The sequence below is a fragment of the Protomyctophum parallelum genome (genome assembly GCF_964188405.1).
Source record: "Protomyctophum parallelum genome assembly, chromosome: 1".
Taxonomy (NCBI): domain Eukaryota; kingdom Metazoa; phylum Chordata; class Actinopteri; order Myctophiformes; family Myctophidae; genus Protomyctophum; species Protomyctophum parallelum.
The window spans coordinates 62,890,415-62,912,793 of NC_139697.1; the positions used below are offsets into that span (position 1 = coordinate 62,890,415).

At 40.7% G+C, this 22,379-nt stretch overlaps 2 protein-coding genes across 5 annotated transcripts; one reads left to right on the plus strand and one right to left on the minus strand.

The window, feature by feature from the left end:
• Window positions 1-2,890: 2,890 nt before the first annotated feature.
• npm1a (nucleophosmin 1a) lies at window positions 2,891-13,454 on the plus strand. 4 transcript variants are annotated; one of them, XM_083763866.1, is made up of 11 exons: window positions 2,891-3,060; window positions 4,962-5,041; window positions 5,587-5,706; window positions 5,875-5,968; window positions 8,962-9,077; window positions 9,164-9,231; window positions 9,319-9,370; window positions 9,474-9,539; window positions 10,310-10,408; window positions 10,695-10,769; window positions 11,665-13,454. In XM_083763866.1, the coding sequence occupies exons 1-11, from the start codon at window positions 3,012-3,014 to the stop codon at window positions 11,713-11,715; spliced, it is 870 nt and encodes a 289-aa protein (XP_083619992.1). In that variant the 5' UTR covers window positions 2,891-3,011; the 3' UTR covers window positions 11,716-13,454. The 4 variants fall into 4 exon arrangements, with proteins under 4 accessions (XP_083619992.1, XP_083619994.1, XP_083619995.1 ...); XM_083763868.1 differs by having other exon boundaries at window positions 2,892-3,060; window positions 9,164-9,229; window positions 9,326-9,370; XM_083763869.1 differs by having other exon boundaries at window positions 2,892-3,060; window positions 9,164-9,229; window positions 9,332-9,370.
• Window positions 13,455-14,417: 963 nt separating this feature from the next.
• Window positions 14,418-20,005, minus strand: LOC310861506 (claudin-7-B-like). Its single transcript, XM_083768969.1, has 4 exons — window positions 19,516-20,005; window positions 16,770-16,934; window positions 16,571-16,655; window positions 14,418-15,229 (listed from the first exon to the last, which is right to left on the minus strand). The coding sequence occupies exons 1-4, from the start codon at window positions 19,736-19,738 to the stop codon at window positions 15,073-15,075; spliced, it is 630 nt and encodes a 209-aa protein (XP_083625095.1). The 5' UTR covers window positions 19,739-20,005; the 3' UTR covers window positions 14,418-15,072.
• Between the last annotated feature and the right edge of the window lie 2,374 nt (window positions 20,006-22,379).

Consider the following 22,379-nt stretch of genomic DNA (forward strand, 5'->3'; position numbering starts at 1 on the left):
TATAATGCAAGTTTGACTTCTGTATCAAAATGAAGTGCCCAAAACTGCCCATGGTGATATTATCCAACACAGTTCACTGACTCTGAGCTGGTGGTAGGAGACGGGTAGAAACCTAAACCTTGTATGTCCATATTTCATCTATTTGTAAAGTAAATTAGTGAAAATACGTGCTGCTATCTTTCAAAGATGTTGACATTTAAAATATCCTTTGCCTTTTTAAATGACAAACTTTCTGGAATACGCCAAAGTATCCTGGGTACTATAGCACCCCATTGAGACGCACTATGGTACTGAATATTGACTTCTCCTTGGGACCATGGAATATGGACAGAGAACCCTTCAAAACCTTGCTTAAGCCTTAAGCCATGTTTCAAATACATGGGCCCACAGGGCTGGACTGAGACAAAAGTTCGCCCCAGACATTTTTGCAGAATTTGGTCCAGACTGGCCCACCACAACCAGGGTGCAGATACTCTACTGACTTTTCGGGTCGAGGCCCATACAAATACTTGAAATACAAGCCCTTAACACCACCACATTTAGTGGTTAATTCATGTGTTGTTGTATACACAATCTACAAATTAACTAGTCATTTAAGATTTCTAATAATTGTAGTGGCGTAAAATTACAATATTTACCTCTGAGATGAAGTTTGGTACAAGTAAAACTAGCATTGGAAATACTAAAGTAAAGTACAAATACCAGAAGATCTTAAAGACGGACCAGTGGGTCCATGTCACACTGCTACCGTGGCAGTGGGAGACAATGGGCACAGCCATTGCACGGTCAGATTAAGGTGTTCATTTTCAACACAGTGGCTTTGCGTTGGATGAAGTTGCCCCATGTGCCAACTGGAAGAGAAGATCCCTCTGAGGTTCCCTCAATGAATTACGGCTATAAAGCTATGTTGATAAACTATATCATTTACATCTGGGGGGGAGTCGATCAAGAGGGACTATGCAACATTCTTTATGTATTTGATATTCACACCCTAGAATGGTTCAAGCCCAAGGTTTCTGGGACTGATCCAGAGGCAAGGTTTGACCACTCTGCCTGTGTTTTGGGGACGTTCATGCATATCTGTGGGGGACACAACGAGCTAACCACATTCCCTGATGGTATCTACAAGTTGGACACCACCACAATGGTTTGGTCTTTAATTAACAGGGGAAACCCAGCACCTCTAGCAAAAATTAAAAACATTTTGAAACATCTCACCAACATAAGCGTACATCTGCATCCTATGGAGGGCTTAATAAACTGTCAGGGACCCTATAGGTACCACCGTACCAGTGACACTGTAAGTTTCCAGAAAAGTACAAATACCTGAAAATTGTATAGGTATAGTACTACTACTGAAGTAAATTTACTTAGTTACTTTCCACCCTACTAGCCTCAGATATTGTGAAGCCTCTTGTTCTGTATTCTGCCCATCCAAAAGAATATACGAACATGAACAACATTAACCTGCCAACATAGGCTACATCATCATGGCATCTGCTAGGTTGCAACTATAGCTCTGGTCCATAGCCTGGACTTCTCCTGCAGTCACCAGAGTTGGTACTTGGTTGCAAGCTCCAAAACGTTGACACTGACAGCCCATTCATGAAACAGAAAAGTCCTATCTGATGTAATTCTATTAAATTAAACGACGATAAACTCACCAACATTGCAGCTGTACGGAAAGCTTGGGTTATCCTCTTTGTCTGTCAGTCTTTGTTTGTGTTTTGTTTTTTTTGTTTTTAGTCCACTGCTGATGCTGATGTGTACTTCGGCCATAAACACAGTCCGTGCACTGGCGTGCAGATTTTTCTGTGTCAGTGTGTTGGATTTTAGAAGCATGTAGCCTACTCATTTTAAATCACTCCATTTCCTGCCATTTCATAACAGGTGGTACGCGCAGGACGCCGAATGGTTTACAAAAAATGCAAATGCCCTGCATATTAAATGCAATTAATGTCATAGTGTTTAACGTGCAGGGTGTGATGATATTTCATATTCATATTTCATTAAAATAGCATCGTTGATTACTTGATTCGTTACAATGCAAAGACAATTTTATAACCATAACTGTGGGGAAAAGGTATTCATAAAGTAAAAGTTCAGGACACCGTGGCCATGGTGGTGACGCTGAACGTCAACCTGCTTTACACACCATAGGCACAAGCTCCATTTACAACGTTAACGTCTACATAAACGCACAGATTTCAAATATAAAGTGCTCATCCCCGGTATTATAATTGTGTTCGGGCGGGTAATAACACCCGTGCCTTCCGTATCGTTCAATAAAATGCATTTTAATCCGGTCGGTGGCCATTTTCTCAAAAATGTATAATGTACCAGAGTGCAATACACCTCCCAGCCGATAGGGTCACGTAGTTGTTGAAACCATAATGGGGTAGACGTCTTACCAGCGCCCTCGCGTGGTGAGGGGAGGGAGTTCGGTTCAGGGGTTCTCGTCAAAGTCATGATCCCCGAGTGACGCACACGAGTCTGACTCCTCCTCCTGGAACCTCAGGCCCCCTGGGGCCAGGGCGCGTGGGGTTCCCGTTCAAGGGCTGTCATCATCAAATTACTGGATTTAATCCAGTAATTAGAGACCCTTAATCACGTGTATAAATGGAACCAAATGGGGTCCCCGAGACACACACTGTTAAATTAACACTGAGGATTTTACAGTGTGTAGATTTGTGAAATTGTATCCGATAAAAAAAGATAAATATATATATTTGAGAATGACGTCTGTCTGCTTGGAATGGAACCAGGCGTTCCACCACTCAGGGAGTGGCGGTAATGCGCCCTAAAACGGTTTGCCAACGCCGCCATTAAAATACACGCAGAAGACGAACCAGGAAGAGCGTCCGCAGTAGAAGAAGAAAGAAAAGTAGTCCCCACGTTGAGTAGAGTACTTCTTCACATTCTGCTGCTGTCGGGCTAACGCACTAGCCGTGTTCTTTTTAGCAACGTCTTTACAACTATAGCAGACTGTTCCATTTCTACTGTCTAGCACAATGAACGGCATCGACGACGGGCAGATGTCACCACAGACATTTCTCTATGGTAAGATTGTCCGTTGACATTATTTTATGGTCACATCAAGCCTAACGGCATTGATGATTTCATTTCGTACCATCATTACACCAGCCGGCCGCCTCGCCGCCTCTGAGAGAGACACTGCGGAGTAAACGGCAGCGTGTATATGTGGAATGGTGGCTAGCGAGCTTGTATATGAATAGTGCTTTTGGTATTCAATCTCTTTATTGAATAGTGGAAAAATGCACACGTTTCTACAGCCTAACCTTGTGTATCGACTCGTTGTCTAGAAATGTTAACCACGTGCTTCGGCAATATGGCGACCCGCGTTTCAGTTACTTGTGCACACTTCAAGCTAAGTGCTTTTATTATAGGCTACCACACAGTTTAATGTTTAAAACATTAAGAAAATGTTTTGCCACTCGCCAAAATACACTAAAGTGCGATATCTGATGTTATATGAAGATGATGGTGTTTTACTGTTTGCCATGATGTGTAGTAGTGTATTGTTCAAAAGATTTTGGGAGCCATCATGGTAAAATGTGGGTTCATTTAATTCCCACGTGGAGTTGTCCTCAGCTAACCCTCATGGTCATGGAGACCCACTAACCTCGTTTCACCCACACAGGCTATGCTTACACATCACGAACTCCAAGTGACTAAAGATTAAGGAACATTATTCATTACGTTTACAAATGAAAGCCTAATATTTCGAGTGCCTTAAACTGCCTTTACCCAAAATATAGGCCTACTAATCAAATCGGTGCATTATCCTTTTTAACTAAACGTTCGTAATCATATTAAAGTTCAGGGGTTTGTACATTATCATTAATGTGTAAATGTTAAATAAAAAGTACAGTTCCTTTAGTGTTTTATATGCAATTATATCACAAAGTTAAACTATTTGAATCCAATTATTTGTATTGTATTTTTTATTATCTCTAATTAATTACGAGACTATAACTGCTTACAATGTGGACAGCAATTATATTGTGTACAAATGTTGATGAGGATAAAGTACATTTGACGTTTTTTTTTAAGGTAACTTTCATTTGACATATTCAGCTAATCACTGTGATGGGCAGCCACAGAAAAGCACCTCAGGCCTTAAACAAATTCAGAAATCAACATGTTGTATATCATATCATCCCACAACAAATTGTCAGCCGAGAAACTCATGTCATAAAATATAAAGAAGGGAGAAACACTCCAGCTCTAAGTGCTGTGATTTAAATTAAATAAATTTTTGTGCCATGGTGGTTAAAAATATATAACTCTGACATTCACAGATATGGCCCCCTCTAGTGTACAGTTGAGTAACTTGAGTTATTTGTGTAGATTAGAACACCATCTTCAAGGTCCTAGAGTAGACACATGGTGTGATGAACACAGCAGTCCAAAGCCTGAGAGGCTCAGTGCATAACTGTGCTGTAGTCCCAGGTTTCCAGAAGGTTGCATGTATAGGGTTCAGGCACATATCCGCGTCAAGAGGTGCCAAGAAAACACCTAGAGCAGGTGTCTCTTCCGGGTTTTTAAACGGCGGGTGGATGGAAATGACGCTCGCACACGGCTCCAATTTGTAGCGTGCCGAGTTGCGAGCGTCATTTCCATCCACCAGCTGTTTATAAACGCGGAAGAGTCGCCTGCTCTAGGCGCGCCTTTACTCTTCAGGTCAGTTACCCATAGCACTTTGATTGGCTAAGCAGCAGGTTTGAACCGGAAACAAATATGATACAGACACCTTTTTGTTTCCGCTTCTGAGCCAATCAAAGCCAGGTATGGGGAAACTGGCCGGAACAGGAAGCGGGTATGTCATCTTCTGGAAGCCCAGGACAGCAGTTAATGCCCAGAGCCTATTTACATGAACATGGTCAGATTATTCTTATTGGCAAACTACTGACTGAAATTTTCTTTCCTCCCCCCACCAGGGTGTGTATTAGAAGCTGGGAAGGAGGTTCTGTTTAATCCAGAGGATGATGACTTTGAGCATCAGCTGGACTTGAGAATGGTGAGTGAATGTACAAGATATCCAATTTGTTGCAAGTTGCTTAAATTCGTCCTTTATACATTTTGCCATAAACTATAGTTAAAAACTCTGCATCTTTACTTTCCTGTAAGGCAGAGTGAATGTTCATTCAGGATTGAGGAAAAGTAAACTGCCAGTTCCAATTGTGTTCTTGCATGCAAAATAGTTACTAGTGGTCAACAAACTTAGATATTTTAATTTGTACTGTTTCCATATCATCAGCAGATATGCTGGCAGATTTTAAAATGTCAGATGCATTGTCTACTGTCTAGTTTGTTGCCTGCTGAAAAATCTAAATTCAGAAGCTGTTGAGAAGTTGTTTGAGAAGTAATTTAATGAAAAACTAAATTATACTGACATCTTACATTTACTATAATGTCACATTGGTACAAATTTACAGATATCGGCTCACTCTGAACCCTAATTATTAAGAGAAATGAGTATTGTCCCCTTAGAAAACCAAACGTCGACCCAACATATAGTGGGGTTTTTCATCCAGGTTTGACATTAGTCCTTGACTTCCTTAGGCATGTGTGGACACAAATACCAAAGATGAACTTCACATCGTGGAAGTGGAAGGACAGGACACGGAGGGCCAGACAGTCAAGGCAGTGATGGTTTCACTGAAGCCCTCTACACTGCCGAGTGTGAGTGTAAAATCTCAGACAATAGATTTGTTTTTTCTATTCCTATGTTTTGTCTAGTCTTATATTTTTCTTACTTTTGGGCAGTGTGGGCACTCCATGTTTTAAAACATGAACAATATTCATCATTGTTACAACTTAAGTTATATGCTGATTTATGTGGTGTTGCAGGTGTCTCTTGGTGGTTTCAATATCACTCCCCCAGCTGTGTTCCGCCTCAAGGCTGGTTCTGGTCCAATACATCTCAGTGGGCAGCACCTTGTCAGTGAGTATTACCAGCGATATGATTTGGTTGGAAATGAACAGTTTGCAAAGATATGACATTTACCAAGAAGAATTTATGTTAAAGATACGGTTGATAATGACAGTCAAGTCTGTTAAAGGCCCGCTGACACGCCCCTCGGGAGATAAGAACGGCTATCAAACAATGCTATCATGATTCTGACGTCAGTGTGACAAGCTTTCCCCATCGACTTCTATGCGGGCGGCTCGCCGGGCTTGGTGGCCGTAGTAGCATAGCAACTTATGCTACTATTTTGGTGTCACATTCAGAGTCATATTGGCTATAAATGTAATTGGAAAAAAAAAAGAAATTGCTCGAAAATCTTTGTTACAATGACATTGAGTTGACGTGTTTTTTGTTTTAGGATAACTGTAGCATAATCGCAATTTCGCACTCTAGTCCCATGTCCCCGGCCATCTCTCTCGGTCTCCCCCGCTGACATGCACTCAGCCACGGCATGCACTCAGCCCTTCTCACAGGTTGAGTAGCGGCACTGCACCGGGCTAAAATGCATATCCGTTTTCAAATAGCTTATGTACCACAACATTGTTCAAGTGAACTGTGTGTTTATGCTTGTTCATTGTAATAATCAATATCGCTATGATTATTTATCGCCGCGTCGCTCCGCATGACAAAATGTAGTCTAGCCCGTCTCAGATGCCCCCTCTCACCGTCGGGGCACTGAGCCTCTTCTGGTCAGTGGTCATGCAGGCTGCAGACACGGGGGACGTATAGCCTCTCTGGTCCCCGCATATTGAACTGGGCATATGTGTACACTGTACACACACACACACGTGTACACTTAGCCCTGTTTTTAGGACTCGAACATTTGCAGGAATTTCCGAGCGAACATCCGAACCATTTGGTTAATTGGTTCTAATTAATTAATTTCTCCGAGTGCTTTTAACCAGGCTGCAATTCATAAATAGATCCTCCGGGGCGACGTTGCATAGACGATCAGTGAAATAATGGTTAAGTTCATCAGGGGTTGGTGAGGGTTGCTACCGGGTTGGCCGACCGGGAAGGTGTGCATTTTGATTGTGGATACAACAGTCTTTACTTTTAATACACTATAATGACAACACGAGATATCCGTCTTGAACATGATCAGAGCGCAGCGCGTCTCCCCCTCCCTCTCTCTCTCCCAACACGCGCGCGCGGGCACACACACACACAGCGTCTAGTGGCTCTGATGACATGTGCTCCGCTGCTGGGGCCGTGCCACGAGCGGCCGTGTATGCATCCTCGCAAACAGCGAAAATAGCCGATCTGCGACTGCATGAGGAATAGGCTCGCAGCACTCTCGTCGGGAGGGGGGCAGCACAAATATCCTACGAGTAGGGCAACCAAATGGTCAGCTACTCCCTGATGCGAGCTCATCATTCCATAAAAATGAGCCATGAGTTGAATGAGTTGCTGGCAGGCAACGAGAGCGTAGCTTGATCGTTAGTCTCTCTTTCATTAATTTGTTCCACCTGTGTATGTAGGCTACTCTCAGAAGCGCATTGAGTGTGTGTGTGTGACTTTCAAATTATTGTAAACACAACATGAACATAGTACTCTTATTATGCATATCGCATTCTCGCCGAGATATATTTCTGAGTAAAAAAAATATATATATAATAATAAAATATAATAATAAAAATTAAAAAAACGAATGGTTCAAGGCCATAAATTAAGATTCGAGTGCCAACCTTAACGAGCGAACATTCGAACCCTGAATGTTCGGGGACAGCCTTAGTGTACACACACACACGCAGCTCCGCCTCCAGCGACCAATCGGCAATCGCACTCTTGGCCCAGCTCCACCCTCAGGCTCAGCCCAGAGAAAGCAGGAAATTCAAAATTAATGAATCCAGACGAGTTTTGTCGAGGAGCTTTCACCCCCGCCGGCAGAAAACGGCGATGAGGAAGGGTCAGACGAGCAGGAGGTAGAGGAGGAAGAAGAACATGAATTTCATGACGTCCGCGGAGTCAGGCCATACATGTTCGAGCCTCTGCTACTTCCTGCTAACGAGTCCGACGGTGAGGAGGGACGTGCAGCAGCAGCAGAACCTCCAGACCCACGAGAGCATCTCGATGTGTACCTAATCTAATCTTCCAAAAGTCCAGAAATAAATTAAAACATAACAAAACAAAATACATTATATTACATTACAAAATAGTACATTTCATTTCAAAAATACATTTCAAATTGCACTGATGCTAAACGACAGCAGTGAGTCAAATATTACAGCTCAATAAAAATACCTATACCTCTAATCCTCAACTCATACAGCCGCACACACTCACGCACACACAGGCACAGCATATGCCTGCCCACAGACGGATACAGTTCATTCACCTATCTATGGTGGACTATGCATGGCAGGGTCGTCCTCTTCCCTGAGCCAGCTATGAGAATGACGTATATTTATTTGGCTGACGGCTCAGTGAGTGTATGCCCGAAGAGAGAGAGGCATTCGGACAACCGGGGCGGTGTGTGTATGTGTATTGTGTACTCAACCTGTCAACTTTTAGCCGTGGCTATAGTGCATGTCAGCGGGGGAGAGAGCTATAGATGCCTGAGGCAGATTCCGTGCCATTGTGTGTGTGTGTGTACACATGCCCAGTTCCCCGGAGGCTCCAAAAATATATTTTTTCAATTACATTTATAGCCAATATGACTAAACCGTCAAAAACGCTAGCCTGAGCTAGCAGCCACTTGTTGCTAGCGCGGCGCGCCGTAGCCCAGTTTCAGTCAGACCACGTGATGTGCTGTACCACCCATATTAATTTCGGGGCGTGTCAGCGGCCCTTTAAACGTTTACAGGCAATATGGTATTCCTCATAGATCATCATAACGCAAATAGTGATACTTGTTTAAACTAACTTGATAATATGCTCTGTGCATAACTGTAGTCCCGGGTTATAATTGCTGGCTGGCTTATAATTGCGATTTGACCATTTTAATGTGCTTACGATCTTGTTGCTAGTGATGGGAGGTGACCAATCCTTTGAAGAGGATTCTGATGAGGATGAGGAAGATGTAGATGAAGACGTGAAATCCTCTAAGAAACGACCTGCACAAAAGCCTGGGCCTAAGTCATCGGTTTGTATATATTTTTTACAGTTTGCTTAAAAATGTATCGGTATTCATCTGCATCTAAATTAAAATAAGCCTGTTCTTCTTAACAGAAAAAAATGAAGTTGGATGACGACGATGGCGATGAGGACGATGATGATGACGATGATGATGAGTGCGTGTATAACATATTATTGCTCTTATGCATTGATAATGGTACTACTAACACCAGCAGATTTTAAATATTTGTTTTGTGTCCTTTTTGAAGGGATGAGGAGGAGGAAGAAGAATCTCCTGTCAAGGCCAAGAAAGCTCTCAAGGCAAGGCACTATCATTTTATCAGTTGAGCATGTTTAAACCCTACTGACTGCTCTTTGGAGGTCTACTTTATCACATTAACAGCTTGTATGTCTTTGTTTACAGGCCAAGCCAGCCACACCCAAAGGCCCTGCTCAGAATGGGAAGAGTCCTAAACCCAGTACACCTGTGGTAAACTATCTTCCTTTTTGTAATGTGCACACCCTAAATGCAAAACACTTGCTCTGTTCCTTTCTATTTTTACTAGTAGTGTAACGATTGGGTAATCGGTAATCGATTCGTTGTCAATCGCAAATTGTGTTCCGGAGCTAAGCCAAGATCTCAACTAAGGAGGATTGAGCACTCTCTTCCCTAACTACTGAAAGTTGCACATGTGCAATAACGTGTGTGTGTGTGTGTGTGTGTGTGTGTGTGTAAATGACTGGATACAGTAGGTGGGATCAGAGCAGTACAGCACTGAGTACTGTGAAAAGGCACAATGTTACTACTTTGGAGTTTGGAATCATGTGAATCCAATTGTGTACATAAATGTTCCTAGCAGAATATATTGTCATATTCATACAATACCTTTTTTAACTGCATTATAGGCAATGAAATTATTGTGCTTCAATAACAAAAGATTTTTAAAAAAAAAAGTAAAATTGTTGTAATATAAATTATATTTCTTTTAAAATTATTATTGGAAAATCTTTATTGGGAATAGCCCCTTGAGATGAATCATCTCGTTTTCAAGGGGATCCAGAGATGACAAAATACACACTTTTCTAAGCAATTAGACAAACGTAACGGACAGTTTGCAGACAGGAGAACAAAAAACAACATGCAACTTGCAGCTAAACAGAAAAACACTGACTAATTAAATGGATCATTGGATCCAGTTGTTGGATGCTGAACGTATTCTCTTGGTAAATTGAATTCTGTCGTACTGTACTCTTTTTCAGGCCAAAAAGCCTAGGGTTAAGAGCCCCAAAGTTCAAGCACCAACTACACCAGCAACATTTGAAGGAACAAAAGCCAAGATGCTGGAGGTGATGAAGAAGGTTGGTGTCAGTAATGGTCCTTTTATTATTTAACAGGAATATATGCACAACTTAATACATTGTGCTCTACATTCAGCACTATTTAATCACATGAATGTGATATGCAAGACACACTTCTTCATTTGTTAAAAGTGAATCACTAATGGCACGAAGAGTCTGGTCTGAAATGTTCATGCAATGTTAATATTTAACTTAAATTGAATCCATGATTTTATTATGATTGTCTTGTAACTTGCAGAAAACCTGTTATGCATATTCATTTGGGCCTTGTGTTTTTTTGTTACAGGGAGTTGGACTGCCAAAGATCCAGCAAAAGTTTGAGAACTTTGCAAAGAATGGCTTTAAAGTGGCTGACACCAAGGTATAGTTGATGGCGATTTATCGTTTAGGTTTTTATGGAAGTATTCATTGTAGCATAGGCAACAACCTTTTGTTTGGGTGCTGTTTTATTTTATTGAAGCGTCTCTTGTCTAAATGGACACTTGGTGTCTTTGGGTGCCTTGTAGTTTCATTGAGAACTACAACTCCCATGAGTTATCATTCAAATTGAAATGTTTGACATAGGTGTGATCAATCATCCAATCAAATGATGAACATATATATCTATCCTATGTCACGTTTTGATTATGCCTGAAGAAGGTCAGTAGACCGAAAGCTTGCCAAAAATAAACTGATTGTGCGCAGATCTGAGTGTGCGGAGCTTCCCTTTATTTTTCCTCATACTCCTTTTGTGGCTCCAGCACCTCCCTAAAGTTTTTTTCAGCAGATGAGCGGTGGTTCCTTCTCTATTATTGAAGCGTTTGATCAAATTATGTTTTCTGACATGGCTTGAGTGTGCAGTCAGTTGAAAATGTTATCGTAGAGTGTAAATTAGCCTTTTGCATATTGTAATATTGTATGATCACTCAAACCATATTTTATAAATGTTTCAAAATGAGCAACGATACAAATGGAGAAATTTGTGGCCAAGTCACCCAGCCTTAGTATGCCCACGAGATCAAAGGAGCCTTCCTAGACTTAATGCAGGCTAGGTGAATGGTGCAACTTGGTACAAAGATATTCAATTGTCAGTCACTTAACCAACAGTTAAACCACAGTTTCAAAGGTATAGTGACATACAGTATAGGCTTTCTCGGTCAACAAATAAGTTCAACCACATACAACATTAGAGGAACTAAATTATAAATTACAATGTTTTCTCCAACATGTATAGTGAACATGTTGACCAAATATTTTCATATTTAATTTTCCTATAGATTGTTGCTGAGCTGTGGACGTGGAGACAGACCGTGACTGATGCTAAATAATGTGGTCCATGGATTTTCGTGTCCTTCATCTCCCTCCTTACATATTGTTCCTCGCAAACCTTCTGGAGTCTCATCCAGTGCCTCGTCTTTCCCATTGTATCCATTCAAGTTGAGTCCAGTTCCAACCACCCTGCTGTATCAGAGACTTGAGAGGAACTGATGCCATGTCTATAAAAAAAGGGGGTACAGGTCACTGCCCTGTTGTGTTCAAACTAGCTCCTTGCCACTCGCCGAACACTTCCACTTGTTTTGAGCATAGATATATAAATAATAGAGATGGCACTGGATGGGAATCCTGGTGCTCTCTCTATTATTTATATATCTATACTCAAACCGAGTAGAAGTGTGTAGGGTGAGTGGCGAGGAGCTAGTTTCAAAAGTCCTGTCTTTGCACTACCCTCTCGGGCGGTATGCAGTATGTGGATATTGTTCCAGGTTTAATCGGATCAGGAGATCCAACTTGGAAATTTACATATGTGGCTTCTTTATTATTGTATTGTATGGCACCTACGAAAGCATGCAGGGACTGCCCAAGGCTTTCTGTTTTTCTTTTGATAAGTTGATTGGGCTTCATGCAGGATCTGTGCATGCACAAATTCTGGCATCAATTCCTGATTGTAGTTTTAATAACTTCAAACCCCAACCAACTTGAGACTTTTTTATTTTCAATTTGTCTTTCTACATTGGAACCAACTAATGGCCCATTGCATCGTAAAATCTGAAATTAAATACACGCAACAACTCTTTTTTTTGCCGTCCACTATTCTTTTAATTAAATCAGGATAGAGTTCCATAACATTAGGCTTTTGCAATCTAGGTGAGGCACATACTGTATGGAATTTGGTGTGGCATCTTGGTTCAGTTGCCAACTTTTCTTTTTCATAATTTGAGATTAAACAAATGTGTAAAATGCCATTCCATGTTAAGGGACCACTTCACCACTTTTCAACCTATCTTCATATAATGGGTCCTCACTAATCTTGAAAAAATGGCGCAATTTTTTTTTCTACTCTGTCTGTGTTTCATAGGAGGGCTGTGGGCAGTTCAGAAACCGTTTTCCAGTGACATCATCGATGGGGAATACAAGCTAATAAAAACTGCAGGCTTTCTAGTCCTGAAAAGTTGCAATGCGAAAATGGAAACCATCGTTCTCACGATAATGAAAATCTAAACATTTTTGTAAAAGAATATTGTTTAAAAAAATAACCTAATGATGATGTCACTGGAAGACTGTTTCTAAACTGCCCACAGCCCTCCAATGAGACAGACTGAGTAGAGAAAGAATGTGCCATTTTATCATGATTATTAGTGAGGACCTATTATATGAAGATGGGTTGAAAAGTGGTGAAGTGGTCCTTTAAGAATGTATTTAATTTTGCTTTGCGGTGTGTGTTTAAAAAATGCTTATGCAAGTCCATTGAAAAGATTTACTGTACACTTTTGAAAGGAAAATTGTCCTCCTTAATGAAGGGTGGCGAGCAAGCTGTAAAGTAATGCTGTAAAGTAATACTGTATGCAACACTTCAAATTGTTATGACCCGCTCACCTACAAGTCATTCAAGGCTCTTGCATTTAATTTTCTGTTAACACAATGTAACAATTTTATGTTAAGTTCAAGATTTGATTATATTGTTAGATTAGATTTTATATCCATGTGCTGCTATTGTGTTAGTACTACAATGAAGGTTACAGGAAAAATTGTTCACTGCTTTTGTTTAATAAATATATTGACTTCCCAAGTAAGATTTCAAGCTTCAGTGATGGAATTGAGTGTGTATGCTGAATTACGCAAATCAATTATCTGCATCCAATGGATTTAAGGCCTATTCATAGTCTGGATTTTCGGTGGTGAGCTGACCACCGAGCTGAAATAACGTTGAGCGGTGGTGAGTAAAAACGGAGAGGGGCTGGAGCGGTGGCGGTGGTTTGCTCTTCACCGCGGCTCGTGACGTCATGTTGTAGTTCGGTGGTCACCTAACCACCGTAAATCCAGACTATGTATGAGCCTTTAGGAAGCACCACATGCATGCAGAACACCCACAAGTAATTAATATTCCATAATCTCCCAAAAAGAAAACATTTACACACCTCAAGGTAATTTTGGCCAATTTTAAAATTGCTCTTATGCCCTCTGGGTACCCCAACTTTGATTAACTCCCAGAGTTAGAAACCTTTATGAACACATCTGAGGAAAGCTGGTGGTAAGCAACTAAGCATTCTTTTTGCAATGCCACAACTTTTGCTAATTCTTTAGACTGAGCTGCACTTTTAACTTGCATGATCTAACAGTACAGTAATTTAAACTTAGCCAATATACTGTCAAGTAAATACTAAATAAACATTTTCCACATTATGTATTTCATTGTTACCCATGTTCACCACAAGATGGCAATAAAGCCAAAGGGAAAACAAATTAGGATGCCAGAGTTCCTTGTGTGAACTCACATCAACGTCTATCTGCTGTGGCTGTCACACAGATCCGGTTTGGCAGCCTAGGCTCCTTCCCAGAGTGCAAGTTTAAGCAATGATTACAACTCCTAAATATTGTTCTATCAAAAGTCAAATAATCTTAACTGGTAAGGCTAAAATGTTAACCGGTAATTGTTTCATCCAGGGAGATGAATATTTATCAAACAAACCATTTAACAGTTCTATTCAACAAGACAAACTTTAGCATTAACAAATACAATGCCATCAAAATGTACAAGAGATTTCATACCTTTTTATTTTATGTACATCATGAAATAATAAAATTCCTAACATGTAAAAGCACAATGGTGCTTAAATATGCGACATGGTATTACAGTCAAACAACAAAAACTTTGGCAATCATAAGGAAAAGAGTATAGGTGGTGTACTACTGGGTTATTCCAATTATCATTCCACTTAGGCACTTGAGAGATGATGCCAGTGTTGACATTTGAATTTTCATTCACAACATGAAGGCAAGGAGAAATAAGGCACAAATAACAAGTTACAGAAAATAGCTTGCTGCACATTTTAAACAGCTGGAATTTAAATTACAAAAAAAAAGAAAAAAACGTTTTGTTCAGTGCATGCACACTCTGTATACTAACCAGGCTGTAGTGTACACTATAGCATGTGAAAAATGTTACATGACAATTTTAACACAGTCAGGTTACTGTATAGGCCAAAGGTTTAAAATTGCCATCTAAAAAAATAAATTAAAGCCTTTTGATTACTCCAATACTTGGACAGGGAATGCAAATTTACCTTAAGTAAACATGGGCGTTTTTTTTTTTTGTTAAAACATTACATTAAAAACTGCTACTAGAATATACTATCAACTTGGACCAGTGTAGATGTGAAGGCTCCAGGCACTGGCTACCATCCTGTTCAAACGTATTCCTTGGAGCTGCTGGGGGGTCTGTTAGAGATGGGATATTTGGGTGTAGGTTTGCCCCTCGGGCAAGATGCCGCCAGCATGCCACCCCCGACTACATCCAGGAAAGCTCCAGCCCAGGCAATGAACATGGCTGACCCAAATTCATATCTGCAGAGTTAGAGGAAAACAAATTGATGTCAAACGAATTCAATTTGTATGTGTGCAATTCATACCATCATGATGAAATATAGAGTTTGCAGTTAGTTTGGCCTGGGGCCAATTTATTTCAGAGCCATTAGACGGCAGGCTGGAACATAATAAATGGCTAATTCAAGAGATGGAACTTGCAACAGACCACCTATATATTGCTGTAAAGTTAATAAAGATGTGTGGTATAACTGCATTCGGAGAACGGTGTGTGTAATCAAATGTTACAGGTGAAGATAGAAATGCTGGTGTAATCATTTTGTGCAGACCACATCCTTGGAGGACATTTGGTTCATTAAAAAGTTAAAGAGCTCGTTTTATCTGGGGTTAGACAGTCCCTTTCAGAGTGTGAGATAAATGAGAGCTCTTCAGCGTTTAATGTCTCTTCTTTTCAAAATATTTTTATTGTAATTTTAGTATAGATCTCAGGAATCATAGGGCAGACATAATATAATGAAAATGAGTATTATTGCACAAATCATGCCCCTTCAAGACAAAGGAAAAGATAAAAAACATTTCCTCCCCTTCAAGTCCCAATTTAGTAAAGCCAATTCCCAATTCCCCAGCCTCTCTACGAGTACTCCATCTCTGCTAACCCCCACAACCAGTTATTGGGAGGGTGAAGAAAGCCTCGGGTCTCCTCCGATACCTGGGCCGTCAAGCCACCATCTTCTTTCCACCTTACAGTGACAGGTCTCACTAGGGGGGCGTAACGCATGTGGAGGTACACGCTATCCCCCCCCCCACCTCCTCCCTCCCCTGAACAGGCGCCCTGACCACTTGTGGGGATCATCAATGCAGAGACAAAGATAAGCCCTCCCCATTCAGCTTCCCACCCGCGAACACGGCCAATTGTGTTCGTTGGAGCGCCCGGCCAAGCCGTATGCCAAGACTAATCTCCATGGTGGTGGGCAGGAACTTTACCCTGCACCACCCGGAGAAACCTTTCACCCAAAAGTCTAAAGAGGAACATTGACAGTGAAAACAGGACATTCAACGAGGAATGGAAAGAAGACTATAAAAATATAATAAGAATTCTTCAGGTGAGGGTAAATTCTCTATATGTGGGATAGTCAGTCAAATTTTATTATTATATTGCCAGGATATTATTATCACAGGCAGGCTAGTTCTTAATCAATTACATTCAAAGCATCAAATGAAAATATCAGGAATCGTGAACAGGAACAATGCGTAGTTTATGCTGTCATACGACGGTGTTCGTAAAATACTAATAGTCAATCTACAAGCTGAGGCTCACATGTTAGAGCGACACCAGACATGAAGCTTCGCAGCTGGACTTACTTGGTATTGACGGGAGTGAATGGATTGTAGAACGCCTTGATGATGTTGTGGGCAAACCAAGAGCAGGCGATGATCGCACTCAGAGCTGTGGAAAGGTGGGGAAAACGGCATCTTAATTATGACTGAGAAAAATGAAAACAGCAAAAATGTAGAGAAGAATAAATAAACATAAAAAAATTAAAAAAGTGGAGCTTCTTACATCCAAGCAGAAGGATGATGCCGCCGGCCATGGCAGTTCGGGACTTTTTCGTTTTGTCGTCTCCTCCACAGGTGGTGCACTTCATTCCCATAGTAGCCACACCTAGTCCTGCCACCGTTACAAGGATGCTTATGATCATAAGGGCACGGGTAGCCTGAAGGGCACCTGGGTAGAAAAAAAAGGGAGGAGTTAGCTAGCCAGTCCAGTCATATGACAAATATCAAACACAACTTACTATAACAATAACTTAACCCTAGCCTCAGTCCCAGCCTTTGAGCCTTACTCATCTGCGAAGAGAAAAGCCTGGTCACAATATAAGGCAGAGACAGCATAGGCGGAAGTGTCGGTCTGGAACATCCGTCAGATGTATATCCCCTGGATACAATGACTCGTTTCATTCACAGAGAATGTAAACAGATGTGTAAAAGCGTCAACTGTGTTTCCTTGAGCTGTACTTCCGCCAAAATCCTGCTACTTCCACCAAATTTCAGCACTCTTGCCCAGTGTGACTTAACCCCCCTTTACTGAACTGACTGGTGTAATACACTTCTGAATTCAACAGTCCTAAAAAGCATCTTTGATTATAGGCCACCGGATTGTTTAAACATTTGAACACAACAATTATGTTTAGTGTACTCCGCTACAAACCATTTGAGGAAAGAGGAAACGTAAAACATTCTACGCATTTGGTAACATTTTGTACAATCTCAAGAGTTAAATTTACACCGTGTTGCTCGGGCTCCTGTGTCCCATTGACTCAGCCACTCCCCACCCCACCCCCATGCTGCAGAAACGGCCTCTAACCGGAAGACCCATGAAACTCTCTTGGCTCTTGGGTGTAGCTTGTCATGTCAGAAAGAACAGGTCTAACTAGTAAAAGCGCATGTAAGGTCTCAGGTTTCACTCTGACCAAGACAAGACACTCCCTCTGTGTGCTGCACACAACAGGTGGATTTTCCCTCAGCTTGATTCTAGCATTAAAATGAAATACTGGCCTGTGTATCCAGAGGCAAATTTCAGTAAATGTAGTCGATCTTATGAATCATAGATGTTTTGTTTATAGAAAGAAAAAGATGTTAAGCCATGAACATCATAAGTTATGATGATCATGGCTTAACATATTTTCTTTCTAACAAAAAAACAAATTGTGAAGTAAAACCATGCTGCTTTCCCCATTTTGTATTGTGCCTGAGGCACTTGAAATGGCATCTAAAGATACCATTTGAAGGATTTCACTAGTCATAATAGCAGTCACATATATTTATTTATAGACTTGCTCCATATCTGGTGAAAGCTTTAATCGCACCACATTTATCAAGGTTGGCGTGTGTTCATGTTTACAGAGGCGATAAGGTATATTGTTTTACAGACATCTTATCAAAGGTTTTGATAAGTCAACCCGAAATCGTTTTACAGCCACTAAAACATAGGAAATTGGTATATCTAAGGTCACTCAAATATTTACCTACACAGCTACAAATATGCCTTGTCTGAAGGTGAAAAGGGGCATTCAAGGCAATCGATTAGACAAATAAATACAATAATTGAAAGAAATACTCAATTTGTATGACTGCACAGGTGATCATTTGAAGGTGGTGATGAACACAATGGTAACGACATAAAGGATTGTATAGCTGTAGCCTATTCACTGTAATTCTATTCATGGGTTAAGCAGTCATTTTTTGTATATTGTGATAAAATAATTAGTTGAGATTGTTTTGGTTCGACTGGTTGGATTGGCTGTTTCTTCGACATAACTGGCCCAAACAGCACAACACAAAGCTAATAGTCTGGGAGTAAAAGGAACAGAGCTAGAGTTTAAAGAGCTAGCTACTTTGTTAAATCACTAGTTTTAATTTCAGTTAATTTCAATTTTATAGCAAGTTTCTAAACTTTCTATGAGGATTATTAGAGTACCACCTTGCATGATTCTGTAGCCTACTGTCCACACTACAGACAGTAGGCTACCACGATAATCAGTTCCAACTTCCAAAAGTTGCAAAATGTCAAGGAATTTAATGTAAATTACTGACATTCAAATGCATACATTGACCCAGTAGAGTAGAGTATTTATCCATGTTGACAAAACAGTGGTCTGTAGTCTGAGATGTTTTGCCTAACACTGTCCCCAGCCCTAGGCATACCACCCTGAGCCGCGATGCAAACATTCTAGAACAGGTTTTCCCTTCCAACAGAGGAATTGCCATAATACAGGTGCAGGACAATGGGCTACTAGATAATCATTACCTAGATAACAAATCAGACACATTTACTGAAACCAACTCATATTTGGCTTTCTGTGGCAATGAAAGTGTTTGTAATGTAGGCTAGCCAAACTTACAAATCTTACCCTAAAATGACAGATGAGGGCTCGTATAGGCTAGTATGCATATAGTAGCCTAGCATACACACATTACAAGATAGTCCTGTGAGTGAAATGTCATGGGGACTGGCTGGGTTAATGAGTGTAGGCCTTGGTTACAGGAATCAGGCCTATAGTAGGCTACAAGAGCCACACTCTCAGCTCTAGTAGAACAGATTGGAATGTTTAATTCCTCATTAGAAAAACACCAGAGAAAAAGATGAAAACTAAAATAAAAGGATTTATAAGCGCCTTCAGGCTTTTTACGTTAGTTGCCTGTACAACCAACAACAGGTGCAGATCATTTACACAATTGCAGTTATTTCAGCAATGCGGTTTTGCTACTTTCCAAAAGAATGGATGAATAGGCTACTGTTCACTTACTGTCCAGCTGTAGAATGGAGTCGTAGACCTTGCATTGGATCTGGCCTGTGCTCTGGAATGCACACGACATCCAGAGGCCAGAGTACATAGCCACCGCGGTGATGATGTTGTCACCGACATATGCAGACATCTTCCATTGAGGCAACATTGTGCCGATTATTAGTCCGATCAAGCCTACTAATGATAGGACAAATCCCAAAATCTGCATCCCGGAGTTGGCCATTTTAAAGTCCTTTGAAGATTCTCAAAGGCAAAACTATGTCCACCTGCTGAAAACAAAGATGATCCTCAAATCCTCAATCTGACGGTTTTACTGTTTCCAAAGAAAAGGTTTGCTCACGATGCCTTATTAGTTAGAAAGTTACTTCTTTGCCTTTCCACAATAAGTTGGGAGAGTTTTCTCGCCAATAAAACCGAAGACAACTGTTCCTAAACGCACCTCAGCACCTGTTGCTCAGCCGCACCTTCCTTCAATGGGAAAGGACTGTCGAGGACGAGCATTTTTAGGCGGTTTCAGTGCCAAGGGGGCGGGGACGCGCACGTAGTATCGACTCATCAGATCAGACTCTTCTCCTGCGACGACCTGAAGTTTCATGACGTCACTCCGTCTCATCCGCCCACCTGCACGCTGCACCCTCCCCCCACCCACCCACCCACACACAGAGGCACTGAAACAACCCTGCACAGTCTGACTCAGAATTCTGAATTAACCCATAGGCTAAAACTTGTAAACAAAACCAACTACACTGTACACACAATCACTTCATTGCTTTGAGACTGTGAGACATCTATCTAGACTTTTCTATATAAACAAAGCAGTTGCCAGTTTAGGAAGAACTATTCACACAAACTGCCTTGATGCTGAATCTGTAAATGATATCCTATTAATTGTTATGAATTTCCCTTTTTTTAGTAGTGTCAACTTCTCTGTTCCTCATTATGTTGATTTTGGTGTTGCTGCTGTAAAATCTGAATCCCCCCCCCCCCCCCATTTCCCCTCACTGTATATGTATCTTTTCCCTTTTTGCTTCCTATAATTTATGATGAATTCCTGTTCTGTTCTTTAGCTACATAGAAGTGTCTATTTGTATGTCTCTAAATGTTTTGATGAATTGAACATGTGGACCCTGTTGTAAACAAGTGTAATGCTTAATTGGGTCGTCCACTCACAGTTATCAGTCTTTGTATTGAGTTTGTGCTTGAAATGTACTGTAATTCTACAAACTGTTAATAAATATTTCAATCAATCAATCAATCAATGCTGCGGGCTTCATGATAACATATAGGCCTACGTATGTTCTTTTGTAGGCCTATATATTTTTTATGTGTAGCTATATCCCACATTAGCTGTTGTTGTTCCTCTCATGAATACATGAGTTCACCAGCATGGGTTATCTAAAATAGATTAAAAAGATTTAACTGAATAAAAAATGGCTTCAATGAATTAATATAAGACGGTCAGTGTAAAGCAGGGGTTTTCAACTGATTATGAACCAGGGACCACCACCCTGACTGAGAATCAACCTGGGGACCATTGTTGTGTTTGGAAGTGGATATGGGCGTGGTGTGGGGGGAAGATTTACCTTCCATGTAGAGGGTAGGCCTATGTGCGTGACATCGTACCTGGAAGTTATGCGGGAACGCCACTGAGTGGCCTTGACAGCCCATTCATCCAAACAGAAAAGTCCTGTCTTATTGCATTAAACAATGTTAAACTCACCAACATTGCAGCTGTACGAAAAGCTTGAATTATCCTCTATCTGCAAAGATTTTGTTTCATAAAAATCCACCATAGAAATGTTATGAGCTACTTTCTGTCAAGAAATGCCCTTTGATTATTTGCCCTGCATTTTATTATTTGATTATTAAGTGTCAGAGTTTGGAAGTGCTTGTTTTCAAAAACAACATTTTGCTGCCTCCTGCATTATGTGACATTTAGAAACAGGTGGTACGCAGGACAGTTGAGTGATTTCCAACGAGCGCTTCCAAACTCCAACACTCCAACATGCTGCTCAATGTTTTGCCACTCAGTCTAGATGAGGGGGGGGCGTGTCCTGATGGGAAAATCATGCATGTGCATATACTCTCTATTAAACTCATGTTGCTGTTCATTGTAACGTACTGTAGGAATATGTAAGAGCAAGCACTCAACCAGGCAATCCGGTACAGTTTCCCTTGAGATTCTAACTCCCTTTTCTGTGTTCTTGACGTCCGACTTCCCAGTAACTGACAACATTGACGCGCCGTCATCACATGTCACCAGTCATTTACTGCATTGTTTCTCAACTTGTAGTCAATTCAAATACAAATCTTCACTTTCCTACATTACTAAATGCATGGTCAGGGACCACATGCAATACCTTCCGGACCACCAGTGGTCCACGGACCACCAGCTGAAAACCCATTAAGGAACAATAAAAGGAAATGTTATTCAACACAACAGCCAAAATAGGTAGGCTACTTTATTATGCTAGGTTTAATCTTTCTCAAATTCATATAAGGGAACACATAGCCAGATAGCCTAGTTCCTTCCTACCCATTGTAAGGCAGACTTGTATATTGTATTTATCACATTTGAAATGTATTGAAGGTGAAGGGATACCAATGAGTGTAAGATTTGAACTAGGTATAGGATTTTATTTGTATTTTAAACATGCATTTGGTCAATATATTTGCACATTGTAGGTTCTTAAAATTTAAAAGTGTTTTCTAGCAAACAACAGAGCCTTGCATTTATTTGATGAAATGACCTAATGTAGGTTGTCAGCTTTTAGATCTGCCTTTTAAAATAAATAAAACGATAATCTATCAAAATTACATTTTAGGGATTCCCAGGGTTAATGTGTTTAACACAATTGTTTCTA